The sequence below is a fragment of the Pinus tabuliformis genome, chromosome 4_2 (genome assembly GCF_031772625.1).
Source record: "Pinus tabuliformis cultivar Carrire ecotype Pingquan chromosome 4_2, CPIR1, whole genome shotgun sequence".
Classification (NCBI taxonomy): Eukaryota; Viridiplantae; Streptophyta; class Pinopsida; order Pinales; family Pinaceae; genus Pinus; species Pinus tabuliformis.
Window position 1 is genome coordinate 516853187 of NC_142304.1, and position 16573 is coordinate 516869759.

At 36.3% G+C, this 16573-nt stretch overlaps 1 protein-coding gene across 1 annotated transcript; it reads right to left on the minus strand.

The window, feature by feature from the left end:
• Positions 1-705: 705 nt before the first annotated feature.
• LOC149170255 (uncharacterized) lies at positions 706-11454 on the minus strand. The gene is made up of 7 exons (XM_089425489.1): positions 10507-11454; positions 6428-6445; positions 6105-6294; positions 5610-5684; positions 2595-3950; positions 1696-1723; positions 706-1513 (listed from the first exon to the last, which is right to left on the minus strand). The coding sequence occupies exons 1-7, from the start codon at positions 11452-11454 to the stop codon at positions 1336-1338; spliced, it is 2793 nt and encodes a 930-aa protein (XP_089281615.1). The 3' UTR covers positions 706-1335.
• Positions 11455-16573: the final 5119 nt, after the last annotated feature.

The window sequence follows — 16573 nt, forward strand, 5'->3', positions numbered from 1 at the left end:
GACCCAGTACTCTGAAAACCAACCAGATCGATACAACCTGAAACCAAGTACTCTCAATACCAACCAGATCGATACAACCTTTTGTATGAGCTGAATATCCATGTATAAGCAATGAAACAATAAAGCAAGAACTGTCCAACAAGGCTGCAATTTTTCTAATAAAAATATCTCCCACTGCAACGAGTTCATAACAGAAATTTAATGGCACTCCCCTGCACACACAATTTACATATTAACACTCCATTGCATGCATGCCTGCTTCTAAATGGTGTCCAGTTCACACTCTTTGCTTAAATGCCAATATCTATTAAGAAAAAACTACTGCACTATTTGCTTAAATGCCAATATCTATTAAGAAAAAACTACTGCACTATTACCAATATGTTGTGTTAACAACATATGACCAGGCAATTGGGTATTTAGATATAGCTGTTGGTTCCGGTGAAAAATACATCCCCATCGATAACGCACAGGAAAATGCAAAAGACAGCTAAAATAAATATTTGAATGAAGGTTAGCAAGAAGATGAGAATGAGATACCATTCTTTTAAAACAATTTTATTATCAAGGCCCACATCTCCATAGTTGTCAATTACACTGTTTGATGATTGATTCATCCAAACAACAACATCCAGACCCCAGAAGATGAGCATGGCTTTGAATACAAGATGGATTTTAATAACAGTGATAATGATATACTTTGTTTGCTTGAATACCAAGAAGCTCCTAGAAGAAATCTACTACACTATATCATTTATTGGATTTTAATTGATACAGGCATTTAGGTCTTCAGAACTGGCTGCTGCTAGCATTTTTGCTTCTACCAACAATGTTCCAACACACAGGAAGATGCAACTGAAATAAGTAGTTGTTGCCACATAGTGCTCACACCTCAGACACTCCTGAGGTAGGACAACTGCAGAGCTATTCTGCTGCCAAAGTTTGTTAATTAAATTCTTAATTCCGAAAACTATGGAGTATAGCATGAAATCAGGACGCTGCAGAAAATGGACAATTGTTTGCTCTTGTAAAGCTTTTACTTGATAGTGAACTAAAAAATGTGGCACCAATTTGTCCCAGTGAAACCTGCATACCAACTATATTTAACCTCTCTTTCCTACAAAGTGAAAGAATTACCTGAACTGCACTGGTGTACCCATTTTCAAAGTCTCTCCTAGCGTTCCCCCCATTACATCAAAAAAAATGTTGGGACAAATGGGATCGAACTCTGGAGAGTTTTTCCTGTACATCCCCTAGCTCTCTGTCTACACTAGCTATTCCAACTAAAACATCTTGATGTTTCTCCTCGATTCACCCAATAGAGATCGATATCATCTAAAGCTGTTTTGCGACCATCATAGATACAATCAAAGAAAACAAAGCAAAGAAAACAGGAACACAGAAGAATATGGATGTTGCATCACCATTATTGCCCGATGTTGGTGGAATACTAGTACCACCCAAGCCACCAGATGCAGGTATGCTTGTATTAAGAAGTGATGAACTGCTACTGCTGCAAGTAATTTGGAAAAATCAGAATGCTACAAAACTATAAGCTGAGATATAACATAAAATATATCAAAAATCCAGTAAATCTTGATTCTCAATTCTGTATGAAAACTTGAAAAAGTACTTATTGTAGAACAGAAAAATGAACAAAAGATAGGAGGAGGAATGTGGTTCCTTAGTATATACCTTTGTGGAAATGTGCATGTCCCAGTACCTGTCATCACAAAATCCGTAAAGGAAGATTTGCATGAGTGCAATGCATTCTCCAGTCTCACACAATTTCAAGCCTCAATTTGTATATCATGTTAACCCATGAAGGGAAGATTTTCGAAAATGTATAATGTCAAGCATATTAATCACAGTCAAATATCTTGAATCTAGCAGAACCAAAACGGTGCACAAAAAACAAAAACGTCTTTTATATTCATATAAACTGGAACAGTAAAATTTGCAGAAGACAGAGTGGGTATAAAGGAAACTTAGTATGCATACCCTTAGCTTCTCATAACAAAATCAATAAAGAAAAAAAGTAATATGCAATATATCCAGGCATAAATGAAAGTTATGTTGTATGCAGAAGAGCAGATTGCCTACAAATATAACTCTCTCTTAATACATCACACAGTTCCATCATTAAACCAAAAGGAAATATCCTGAACAATACAAGTTATCCATAACGAGTGTTTACATTTGAAGGTTGCATGCAGTTTCAAGGCAGACAACAGGCAGGAAATGGGTCTATAATCATGTCACTTACTTATCATGGTGGAACCTACAATGGGAAAATGTATATCAGCGGAGGATGTCTTTGCATTCAGATGAGCTCAACCAGGCATGGAAGTGGGTAGATGAATCATAAGCATGCAACTCAACTATCATCTAACACAATGTAAAGATGAGACTCAGCGGAAGGTATCCAAGAAGTTGACGCAGTGAAACAAAACAAGCAGACAACAAACTATGTAAAAGTGGATAAAACGTTTATCGTCACCACAGGACCATAGGAATCCATATAAACTGAGAAATTCAATGAAAAGAAAAACAGGGGGCAAAAAACAAACTTCGCATAAGGGCATATAGCTTACTTGGATCTTGAGTAGTCACAATTGCATTGCCAGCAAAGTCACAAGTACCAGGGGCCATGCCATTCTTCTTGTAGTAGCTGTCAAAAGCATAGCAAGCATGAAAAAAAACAGTATCTGGGTTATAGCACGTGCCACTTTGTTGAATTGTTGTACAGTCTGCACCTCCAAGCCCGCAAGCATAGTCCAGAGCAACCTGCAAGCTTGAATCAGGGGTACCAGGCTTTGCTACACACCAACTTTGGCTTGAGCTGGTTGTCGGTGTTGTTGTGGTAGATGTTGAGGGAGGGGTGTAAGGGGTAACTGTTGGGGTGGTAGGGGTTGTTGGTGTGATTGTTGTTGGAGGAGGAGTTATTCCTATTGGTGTTGTGGGTGTGGTCGTGATCGGAGTTGGAGGAGTTGTTGTAATAGGTGTAGTTGGAAAAGTATCAAGCTGAGATCCCAACTCACTTGTCTTGTTCCTGGTAGAGTTAGCTTTATTGTCCAAAAGCTCCCTAGAGTTTGAGTGAAACAGTTCTTCCCCTTCTCTTCTCAACTCCTTCAGCATAGAAACGTCCAAAGAACTCATTTTCACTATTATTGTCCATATCCGAGCCCTATTCATGCTTTGCGCAAGAACTTGATCCCTGAGATTTTTGGTTATTAAAAAGGTCTTCATTGTTTTGGAAAGCAGACCTTGATCATTAATAACTATGGGAATATCAGGATAGTGAAGAAATGCCATAGCATTTCTGGCAGCAACGACTACAGAGTTAATGAGGTCTTCTTCACTATGTGCAAAATCTCTGTTAAAGTCAGTGTTCAGTATCAGAAAAGAACCTATCTTTGAGACAAACGCCAGCAGAGGGTGAAGAACCCACCTCAAATCCTTGGTGGAAGAGGATGGAGGCACACTAGATGCATCTTGAATCAAAGTGGATGAAAGTGTGGTTGTGACCTTGATACGCTTATCTAGATTTGCATCCACAAGAGCAAAATAAATGGCTTTCATAGTAGATACCAATGTCGATACTGCTTCTTCTGATATCCCTTGATGGTTAACAATGATACTGGTTATGAGGGTATCAGGCATGAAACCCATGACGTTTTTCTTCAGCCATAATGCTGCTCGTGACTTCGATTTTCCAATGTCCTTCGTTTGCTCATACTTCATACTCACAGCCACCTCAATCCCTGTCCCAGATAAAGCTTCCAAAACAATGGGATTGGCAACCAAGAGCCTAACATGGAGTAGATCATGTTTCATCAGCAGTTCTACAAGCTTCTTAGGAGATGGCAGGGTACTGTCCTTTGAATCATATGACACTCCAATTGATGTTCCTGACAACACATAAATAATATTATAGATCAAACCATAAGCTCAAAAGGAACACAGAACTGTCAAACGTTTCTAAACAATGCCTATCATCAGCTCCTACATGCTCGCTAACTGTAACACAGTTCTGGAAGATTGTGCATCGGATACCAAGACCACATTTTCCCATAGGACTGCAGTTTGATTTATGAACTATTGGGCCAAAGGGTCACAGACTCAGAGCCATTCAAATTCTAATCTCACAACGTGCCCTTCTCTGTCACAGTGGACGCCATTGAAGGCACTTGGAGAATCGCTGCTAACTTTAAACTGCCTTCTCAGTAATTTGTAACGTTTTGTTCAGGGATTACAGGAATTTGTAACAAATTTGGGGATATTTCTGCCGGCTTCATGTAGTGGGTGAAGATTCGAGACCGCCATCATTATGGAGAAAGGCGTTGGCATAACAGTGTTGCGTTGAGGTTTTGCGAGATCTCGGCAATAGAACTCGTGCGGCTGCAAAGATTCTCGGTTGAGACCACGACAAGTAATTGAAGGAGACGCTGAATGCCCGCTGAAAAATATTAAAAAGAAGCTTAATACGAAAATTGTTTGCCGCTGAATGTGAATGACACGTGTCAACCGTGGAGAGAAAAGGACGACGAAAGTCTCTTTCAAAGAAAGGCCTATCGGCCTAAATATTTCTAATAACATTCAATCTCCGGACGAACATGGGGGTGTTGGCCAATTTATCCCATTGCAGATCACCTTGACAAGAATGGAACATTCAGGATACCGAAACAAGGTGGATGAGGAGGCCTCAAGCCTCAAGGTATCTAGCCATCCAACTATTTTGAGATTAGAATGTTTGGGTGGTTCAATCTTCGTATGGGTTCAGCAGCAAAAGATAGACTATATAGCACTGACCTTACAAATGCACGTTGTGTAGTTTGCTGGGAGATGCATAACGGTTAGGCATGTTATGTGGATTTGCAAACTTGCCAAAACATTTTGGGTCTGGATTGCCGCTTAGTACAGGGGTGTCTTTTTCTCTCCTTCACATAGGAAAAGGATTTTTTTTTGGGGATCAAATGAATGATTTGACAAGTAGTAGTGGGTGAAACGTGATAAGATTGATTGGCATATTTTTCTTCTGAAAACCAAGAGAAACAATTGGTCCATTCAGCTTGAGAGAAGTTTTAGCTGTTCAATTTTCCCTCGTTTGAATTCAAAGCACTACAGGTCAGATATATCAACTTGAAGAGACTGGGTACTGTAAACTCAGTTATAAATCATTTCAGTATACATATATACTCTCCATTATTCATAAGGACGTTGATGATTTATTTGGTAAGAAAACATACTTGTTCTACATAAACGAATTTATGGTTCGGATCTTCTTGCAATGAGTAGACCAAAGAATCCAATATGTTCCTCACACAGGTAGGTTGCGCCGGCTGCAGATATGATTCAGAGTCTATGGTAAATACATTTCATTCAGATGCATTATAACAAACTGATTAATGTAGAATAAGGCTTGATATTTGAGTAGAGGAATTAATAAGACCTGAAGACTGTCATTGGAGCCTACGTAGTACTGATCAACGGTCTTAAGCCACCCCACGTCGTCGTGAGTATGCTGGACCAAATGCACATTAAGCTTGCCTTCCACAGGCCCAGCTGTTGTATTGTAGTGAATAAACACTTAACAATACTGAGCTTACCAGTAACAAAACCGGTGCCCTTAATGTAATAATCATTCTGCAGTGCACTAGTATATTGCAGAAGCTTGTAGTTGCCTGCAACAATGGATATGATCACAAATTTATATTGGGATTGACTGTAGCAAACTTGCAGTTGCCCTACAAGCAAAAGGAAGAGGGCATTTAACTCAAATTTAGAAGATAGGTTAATCTTCAGACGCAGAGACATCCGGTGCGAGTAAAAATTTAAGCAACCTATGTTTCCATAGATTTATTTAAAAGAAAGAAAAAATAATTTCAAAAGACTATAGCAGAAGAAGAATTTAAGGTTTGACGACAGTGAATCAAACTGGAGGGATTCCATTCATTTCCAGCAACCGCCAGAGTTTAGACGGACTCAGTAGCAAAAAAATACAGAGTTCGTGGAAGGGTCAACACCCTTAATCATCAAAATATACAGAAGTAACCCCAGAGGGAAAATCCAAGCATCAACTTAGGAACTCCGCCAAACCCTACCAAACAACGACGGATTTCTGGAAAGAACAGAGCCGAGGATATATCCGTCATTCTGTCGCTGTTGGGAGAAGATAATAATACTGATAATGATAACAATTTGGGGCAGCATATATGTGCAAGGAAAGCCGAGCACCTGCTCCCCCAATTCTTGTCCACGGTCGCTCCCGTCACCGCAAGCTTCTTCCTTGTCCTTCAAGGACACCGATGAAGATAACAACAGCACCAAAACTCATTTTCTCTTTCAAAAGCGCGGTATTTATGAAGATCACGTGGACGAATCAAACCCTGGCCTCCGTTAAAAGGATCACGCGGATGAATCAAACCCTGACTTCGGCTATTGACTGCATAACCAGAAATTAAAAATATTAAGTAATAAATATAAAACCGCGTCGAAGACCGCTAGAAGTCGGAGGATAAAGCCCTAGCTGCGCAGAATACGAACAAATTAGCGGATGTTAGTTCCTCAACGCTGCCCCCCTCTGGCCTTCCATGATACCAAGTGCCTGTTCCTCGTCCAATTATTAAATAAAAATCACTCCAGTCCAGGCATTTCACCTACTCTGTCATATTGTGAGAAATAAAAGAAGGTGGTGTCTTGAAACCCCCATCGCTGCTAACTCTAAACTACCTTCTCAGTAATTTGAAACGTTTTGTTCACGGATTACAGGAATCTGTAACAAATTTGCAGATATTTCTGTCGGCTTCATGTAGCGGGTGAAGATTCGAGACCGCCATCGTTATGGACAAAGGCATTGGAATAACAGTGTTCCGTTGAGGTTTTGCGGGAAGTTCTAGGATATTGCTGAGACTAAACAGGAATTGCACGACACATTAACAATTTGCCCGATTTGCCCACTGTATGTACGCTTAATGTGGACGCCAGGTGCCAGCTTTAGAATGAAAAGGACGACGAAAGTCTCACTCAAAGGAAGGCCTATCGGCCTAACTATAGTTCATATTACTATCAACTATATAACTATATTAGAATTAAATAATATATAAGGAAAAAGATTAAGCCGGATAAGTATACTCCACTTCATACCCGTTCAATGTCGTCGATGACAATGGCTGATTTCAGCAAAAATTGGTTGATCTTGAGAATAGGATTACTAGTCATTCTGATAATTTTAACCAAAAATTAGTCGATCTCGAGAAAAAGGTTATCGGACATTCCGACGATATTAAGAAGCTCCAGGACAAGACAAATTGAATAGAAAGACAGCTCGAGCATAACCATATGGAATCCAAAAGGGACCATAATCAGACAATGTTGATACTTACCTCTATTTGTGACAAGATGAATATTACACCCAATCAAATCTTCTAGAATGATGAAGGTAATCAACAACACAATTCACCAGAATCAACAAATTCAGCAGATCCTCATGGAAAAATTGAGTCTCCAAAAACATCATCCACACACCATCAAGAAAATAGTAACGCAAAATTTCAAAAGAAGCAGCTCTAAAATCCATTTACTAATCAATACTCTTTTTTCACTCCACTGTTAGCGACGTATCAACGAAGAGCAAAAATTGAGCTACCCAAGTTCAACGGTAATGAAAAAAGCAGTGTTGTGTGGCTCAATAAAACAAAATAATATTTTGAGATTTACGATATTGACAATGATGATAAAAAGATTAAGCATGCTTCTATGAAAATGGAAGGCAAAGCATATAATTGGTATATGTGGTGGAAGAAGACGACACTTGCTATCAGTTGGAGAAAATTTAAGGATGTGTTCTTTAAAAAGTTTCAAGATGTCAAGGAAGAAGAATTATTTTGTGTTTGTGGACACTACTTTTATCCGGAAAAATTAACCTATATGCAAATTCGTTGATCTTTTTGTTGATCTAACATGGTCCATAAAACTTTGGTGCCAATTTATTTTTCCTTTTTGTTAAAAGAAGATTGTTTGTTTGTATGACTGTAGCTTGGTTATGTAAAATTCTAATATTTTATCTGGGCTTTCTAGCCTAGAGTTGTTTTTCGAAGTCTTTATTTGTTTCTATATAAATACTTTTGTATTCCTTGTGCATATATTTTAACACTAGTTTTCAACTATCTAAAAGTATGTATATGGTTGTAGGCCTATTAAAAATCAATGTCTATTTTGAAAATATACATCGAGTCGGAGCTTCATGTATATTAGTCTAATGGTACAATGGAAAAACTCTTTTCAAATCTTAATAGATGGAGACTAAAACTATTATCACGTTAATAATTATTTATTGAAGGAACTTTTTACATATAAGTTTTAATTTTTTTCCTTTTCTCTTAAATAAGAGATTGACATTGAAAGGAAATTAACTCTTTGAATAGTATAAATAATAGTATATGTTTTAGGTTTTTGGTCAATATACTGCCCACTAAGGTTAAATTTTAATTTTTTATTATTCAAAATGTATTTTTCACTACATATATTTTGTTATTTAAAGTATATTTTTTATTGTATTTATGGATTCAATATAGTGAAAAATTCTTGTAGCTAATGGATTTTGGAGAGTTCACAATTCAAAGACTTCAACAAATTCCTATGAGATTTTGGGCAAAATTCCACCAAAAACAACTTCAAAACCTATAATAAATAGACTATAGGTAGCCTAGTATGGGATGTTGTAATGTCATGTCATGTAAATATAAGTTAGTAAGATTACATAAAAATAAAAGTTCGAGGGTAGACCAGTATGAGATGTTTTAATGTTTTGTCATGTACACAGTTAAATCACATAAAAATAAAAGTCAAGGGTAGACCAAGTGGTTAAGAGGAGTCCTTAACTCCCTCTGCACCCTGAAAATGACACCCATAGCCCGTCATAGTAAAGCTAATCCAAACTTTAGTTTCCTCGTTTGCTATATATATATAGCATCAATCCATAATAAGCATAACTACCTTCAAAATAAATTTCAGTTTTTGAATAAATATGAGGTTAAATCACTATTTTACACCTAATAATTATTGATAATTAAATTAAATGAATAGGGTTCAAATTTATCTAAATGTAGTTATGATCTTTTTGTTTCTTAATTTAATTAATTTTCATTTGGTTTTTATTTATGGTATTAAACTCTTATTATGCTTTTCTTTTATATATATATATATATATATATATATATATATATATATATATATATATATATATATATATATAAATATGTAAATAATATATTATTTTTTATTATTTTTTTTCCCGTAAGAAAAAAGTCGTAATTTTATTCATATTGATAAAATTACATTTTGTAGATGCCATAGGCATATGCAGATGGCTGATCCTGTAATGACAGGCAGCAAACAGAGAAAATAACACTAAATAGCAGATGACTATTCCTGTATTGACAGGAACCAACATAGATAGAAAAACAGAAAAATAATATGTTCCAGCAAGCCTAAACTTTTCTTCCCTTCTTCTTCTCCACCCGACGCCAACCTCCAGAGTCAGCTGTGGCAAGCCTAAACTTTTCTTCCCTTCTTCTTCTCCACCCGACGCCAACCTCCAGAGTCAGCTGTGGGTGTGATAATAGCTAGCTGGTTTTCCATTGGGATCAATTGTAGTTCTTTGTCTGATTCCGAGCCCTCTGAGCCATGGGTTCGCTTGATGCCACTTACTTCCATTTGTAACTCTTGATGCAGATCTGAAATGATCGGCCCCGTATGAGTAGATGGGTTAATCACTTCCTGTGTTTGTTTCTGTCCCATTTGAGACTCTGGTTCCGTCTGGTTCTCTGTGGGCTCCACATTTATGTCCTCTTCTTCCAATGGGTCGGTGTGCTGCCAGCCTTTGGGTTTTTTTTGTTGTTTCTTAGTTTTCCTGGGGTCCTTTCGAGCAAATGGGCAGTCATATTGAAGGTGCCCTGTCTGCATGCAGCTCCTGCACCGGAACGCTGTGTTCTCGTAGTCAAGCTGCTGTATCCATTGAGTATTATTGAAGTTCAGCGTGATGTGGTCAGGTAGCCCCTGACTCAAGTCCACTTCTACACATATTCTGGCAAATGTAAATATTCCCCTAATAGCTCTGTCTTCATCCGTTTTTAGGAATTTCCCTAGAGAATTCCCAATGGCGATTAATACTTTTTGATGCCAGAAGTGTAGTGGGAGCCCATGTAGCCTTACCCATACAGGCATTGTTGAGACTATCATTGTATTAGCATCGAAATCCGAGAACCAGGGGGTGGTGAAGAGGCCAGCACTGCCCCAGAACCAAGGCCCCTGATTGATAATGCTGTCTCTTTCCTGTTTTGTATCAAATCTAACTATGAAAAACCCCTTGGGGCATAGATAAATTTCACAGTTAGGTGTCCATGTTGAGAAGATCCATTGATGCAGGGCATCTGATTTAGGCCAGAAGCCGTTGAATCTACAAATAACTGCAGTATTAGATAAATCAGTGTGTAGGCTAGTTACCTCTAGCATAGATACTTGTAGAGTTGGTGATTCTGGCTTTTGTTCAACAATGTAGGGTCCTGGCAACTCTGATGGTGGTGCTGCTTTATTTTTCATTTTTTCCTTTCCTTTTACTGCATCCCGAAAGGAACCTGTGTTTTTAGAGCTGGTTCCAGAGCTTCCGCCACGCAGTCGGAGAGTTAGGATAATGGTTGAGTCGTTGGCGATGCCATAGTGCTGGAGGGTTTTGTTGTCCTGCATACTGTACCCTGAGTATATGAGGTTTTGTAGTCGTGCTGGGGTTCCATGGCGACCCTGTATTTCCTTTTTTAGCTCATGGATGCTCATTTCCTTGCTGAGCCGCATGCAGTAGTGTTTGCCCTCAATCAATTTGATGAAAATCTGAATCAGATCTGCATCTGTGTGGATTAGATCGGTCTTGTGGAGCCCTTGCTGAGCCAGATCTGCGTCCCTGCGAAGTGGATCGCTCTTGTGGAACCCTAGCTTTGCTGGATCTGGCTGACTGGGGGGCGCGTCGTTCTGTTCAGCCTTTATTTGAGTGGCCATTCCCAACCTGGGCGTTTCCTCGTTGTCTTTAAGCGCAACCGAAACAAGGTAGGCTTGCAGATCTGATCGGATAAGGTCTGTATCCCCCACGCCATGTCGAAAGACTCCGGGCGGTGGTGGAAAAATAAGAGGGCATTTATCGAAATAAAACTTTGTAATCTCCTCTGCAGTAAACAGCGGGCGCGGCTCTGTGCCGTCGTCTGGAGCCGCTAACATAGCAGTTATCAATCCTCCAGTGCTAGTTCCAGCGATGACATCGAAATAATCAGCGATTCTCTTATCTTTGCCGTCAAGTTTTTGCAGCTCTCTCTCGAGGGACTCCAGGATCGTTGCTGGAATGATCCCACGGACGCCTCCTCCATCGATGCTCAGAATTGTAATCATATGGTTGTCCACAGCCATATCTGCAACAATCTGCGCACACACGTAACGAAACGAAACCCTAGCTCCGAGTCCGGTCTCCCATATATTAATTATTTTTATAATTAACAACATTACTATTTTAAAATAAAAATCATTATTAGTTAATATTTATATTTTTTATATGTTTATTATAGATTGACTTAATTTCCATTGAGTTTTTATTTATGGCATTGAACTCTTACAATGTTTTTCTTGTTATATATATATATATATATAATAAAGTTATTATTAGTTAATCTTTATATATATTTTTATATGCCTAATATAAATTAATGTCTATGGACTTTTACTAGTCATTTAATTTATGTACTCCGCTATTTGGCTAATTCATCTTTGTTTAACTTGTTTACTCCAATAGGCATGTTTATTTTAAAATGGGGATTCCGTAATTTTAATTTAACTATCTATAATTGATAGGTGGATGGTAGGGATTTAACCTCCATGGAATATTTTTAATTATACTCTGGAATAGAGAGTTGAGATTTATCTTAAACGTAATATGGTAGTTGCACTCTTTTTGTTTTTCAATTTAATAAAAAATATGTCATGTAGTAGTGAGGGATAGACGGTTGAGATTTATCTTAAAGTTACTAAGGTAGTTATACTCTCTTTACTTTTCAATTTAATAAAAAAGTGTGAGATTCAGTTACTATTGGTTTTTGTTTATGACATTGAACTCTTGTTTATTGTTGTTTTCCTATGATTTTCTTTTTTAATGTTTTTAAAAAGTAAATAAGTATAACTTATATATTAATTATTTTTATAATGATAATAATCATTTAAAATAAAATTATAATTGAGTAATTTTTATGATTTTTTTTAATCTTGGCGATGTGAGATGTGTATCATGAGGTAAGTTATTTTATGCATCCTATTATTGATTCCAATGGATGTCATTTTCCAATGGATAGGGGTGTCTATTTCAAAATAAATGACTTAGTTATCAATAATTATTAGGTGGATGGTTGGGATTTAACCTCCATGGAAAATCCACAAAATATTTTTAGTAGTTAGGGATAGAGGGTTGAAATTTATCTTAAATGCAATTATGCTCTTTTTGCTTTTCAATTTAATTAAAAAATGTCATGTCCTTCCATTTGGTTTTTATTTGCGGTATTTAACTCTTATGGTTTATTGTCACCTACTATAAATTTCTTATTACATGTTTTTTTAAATGTCTATATATTTAACTCATAATTCTTGTTATAATAATAATAATAATAATAATAATAAAAAGTTATAATTTAGTTAGCCCCCATTAGAGAAATTCGATTCATGATTGTCATGTTATGAAGTCTTTGTGAAGTTTGAGGTTCCAAGGTCAAACCCCCCCTAATTAACCATATGGACAATGCGTGGGGACACGTATGGGTTTACCTAGAGATTATAGTCGTAGTGTTTGGAATTGACCCTATGTCACGTGTGTGTGAACCCATCCTAGTGGTCAATTACTCTAGATATTAAATAAAAGGAAAGAAAACAAAAAATAAGATACTTTAGTTAATTATGATTGGTCCTAACTTGGCAAATTGAGGTTTTAAGCCTTTGAGAGGTAGACTGGGGCATTTCTTAAAGTTTTTGAGGTCCAAAAATTGTCCCTTCCTTGAGATCCCCTAGCATCATTCTACATTCATATGATGCAAGAAAGACTAAGAGCAATCTCCAAAGTAATGTTTATATTATGAAAGTAGGAAAATCCCATGCACGAACTGTCGGTCACACATGGAAAACTCAACTTCCTTCTATATCATAATACGCTAACTCTCAATATCCAAAGTGAATCAAGGCCATTTCAAAATCCCCTAAATTATATAGTATTCATTTAATAAAACTTTTTACACCATTCATCCTTTGTGGCGGAGGTGGGTTGTTGCAGAGGTGTAGAGGGGTGGGATGTGATGATGTGGGATAACCTAACCAAGCCATCAAGTACGCACATGCCTTCCTCACCTAGGTACACATCTATCTCAACCCATTAGACAAGTAAGAAAGAAAGCACAAATGAGTGTTATCTTCAGCCCTTGTTTCAGCGTCACTACTTGCCTGTTAATCTCCATCATCATATTCATTGTCCTTATCAGTTTTCAAATGGATTCTGTATGCAAAAGTTATGCCACCCATAAGTTGAGGTTCCTATTCTGACCACCACAATATGAGAGGATGCCACGTTGGCCGTGTGATACCCCTATGCTTTTCTTTTTAAAGACATGAGTATTATTAGACTATTGTGATTATTGTTTGAACTTAATGGCTATGGAGGTCGGGATTTGAATTGATTGATTATGTAATTAAATTTTATAGTATGAATAAATGTTTTTATTTTTATTTTGGAAAACTATGGGAAAGAGAACATGAGTAATAGAGACTTATTGCTATTCTAAAAAGTTGTTAATTGGTTAAGTCCACATGGTGGACCTTCCCAAATATTCTCCTAAAAATACTAGGAGAAAACTATCATTTCAAGAATTGCATAATGGGAGAGAAATATTATGTTAAGTGGAAATTAAAATTTAGCTGGAGAGAAATGCTAAGTTGGGTGAAAAGCATGAGAAAAACATAGCGGGAGAAAAGGAATGCTTTAAAGGGAAAAGGAAATGCCTTTTTTAGTTAAAAAAGAAAATCCCAGGTAATTAAAGGGGTGCAGACCCTAAAAGTAGGACGTTGATAGGAAAAATCTACTAGGAAGAAATTATAAAAATACCACTAAGGAATAAAAAAGAGGTTGTTATTCTTGAAGGGGAAAATTCTGAGCTCAAGGGGAGTTGTTGGTGGCAACTCATTGTTTGGGAGGAATGTGCCCTCTCCCATAGTTTTCCCAGCATGTTATACTAGTCAAATAATTTTTTTGTGGTATTTAATATCTATAAGTTTATGTAAGATCTTCTATTTATGCATTATGGTGATTTATAGATATATTCTCCAACTAAAAGAAAAATAAAAAATATTTTTCATCTTAAGTAAGAGGTTAACGATATACAAATTTATGTATATATGTATGTTTGATTAGCTGTTGAATGGAGGAATTATATTATAGAAAACATCCAAAAATTTATATATTATATTGATGCATTGCAATGGTTTGGTAACGAGTAGAGTAGGGGTTGGCACTGGAATTAAGCAAGGCAGTCATGTTAATTGAAGAATTGAATTGTATTGAAATGTTCTAATACAGAGACCTGAAAGAAAAGGGTGAGGCATTGATCTATTGAAAATAAATTGGAATGTAATTCCAATTAGATTAAGTTTATATAATGATGAATTAATAGAAACAATTAAAAAATGGAAAAATGGAATAAAACATGGTAAGAGCTTCAGGCGCGCCTAGTGATAATAGTTAAATGCAATATCAGATCTAATTATAGCTAGATGCAAACTACTATTCAATAATTGAGTAGGGAAACATGGAATAGAAAAAAGAATGTGTTTAAATTTATTAACAGTTGCATACAAATGGGATTGAGGGATAGCTCCCTGTAATATCCTATACTTTAATGACATTACCTATGTTATGGTCAAACAGGAATCTTCACTGTAAAATAAACAGGAATCTTCACTGTAAAATAGAGTGCCAAAATGGGTATTGTTTATGCTGGGAGAATGAAATCCGCGGCTATGTAAAATCTTGTGACAATATATCCAATGGATGTTCATATCTGGTTCGGATTTGAACCATTTGGCTATTCAAAAGAGTAGACTACTTAAATGATTTGGCTATCCATTCGCCGTGAGAAAAGAAAGAAAAATATTTATTCTGGTAGCATAACATAGTTATGGTCATAAAGTTCAAACAAGTTACAGTAATGACTAATTTTTATAAGGGTTTACCCCCGCATCCTTAACGACAGTGAAAATAATAGTAACAAGAAAAGATATAGGAGAAATACGAGTTATGTGACCGAGTATTGATGTTATTATAACTACACATAATGTAACCAATAATATAATATATAACAATCATTTATCCATTTAAAATAATCATACAAATAGTTATTTCTATTATTACATATTTCAACTATAGATTGAGAATTCTACGAATACTATTTTCAAGTTCCATTTTGGTTGGTTGACCAAACAAAGGAACAATTATAACAAAGGAAGGTAAGAACTAATAGTATGATCAAGATTTTGAGAATGCAAAGAAAAATAATTTTCAATTACAAAACGTATGTAACAATTCAGTACAAAAAGCAAGGGCTTATTAACCCACTTGGTAGTTAGTTTAGGACCATGATGGTCCATTTAGGAAAATCTTAATATTGAAATACTTGAGCTATGTCAGGCATGGCGATAGTGGCTTAAACACTAGAAAATGTCAATTTCACAAAAGGGGATAATAGTCATAGAGTTAAAGGAGAAACTCGACCAAACGCGTCAGATCCAACCTATATATCAAAGTTGTCAGGATTCAAGCCTCGTGCGACCAATATGGAAAATTATTTTCAATGAAAAAGAGGTAGGGTGCAAGTATCCTATACCTACACCAAAATAAACCAAACATGTTCATAAATGAACCAAAAGAACTCAAAGAGTACACTGGTGATACCATATAAATAAAAAAAGAGTGATTTGAGTTGTTTATACCTGAGAAGGAAGGCTTCCAGGGAATCCCCCTAGACCATCTGCAATTTATAACATTTCTACATTATATTTTCTCAATAAGGATAAGAAAATAAAATATATCAAACAAAAAAAGGAGAAGTTATATATTAATATCTCGTAAATGTTAAAACCATGAGAATGAAATATCATGGTAAGCTTGGAAACCTTGGCGAGGGGTTAAAACCATAATAACAATATTAAAGGAAATGACCCAAATTTTGGTCAGACGCTAAGAGAAGCTACCAATATAAAAATCAAAATAAACTTCTAAAAAAAATCTTGGAAGGGTTTGAATTTGAAACCATGTTACAGAGAAGGGAAATCTGTATTACGCAGAAAGGGAATTATCTCCCTAAGAAGATATAGTAAAAGTAAACAAAATGTATAGAGCAGAAAAGAAGAGTAGCTTGGAATATTCATGGTGAACCACAAGAAGGAAATTTGTCCATTTTCCTCTCTAGAACCTGATTACAAAGACAATAAGAGTGAGAATCATAAC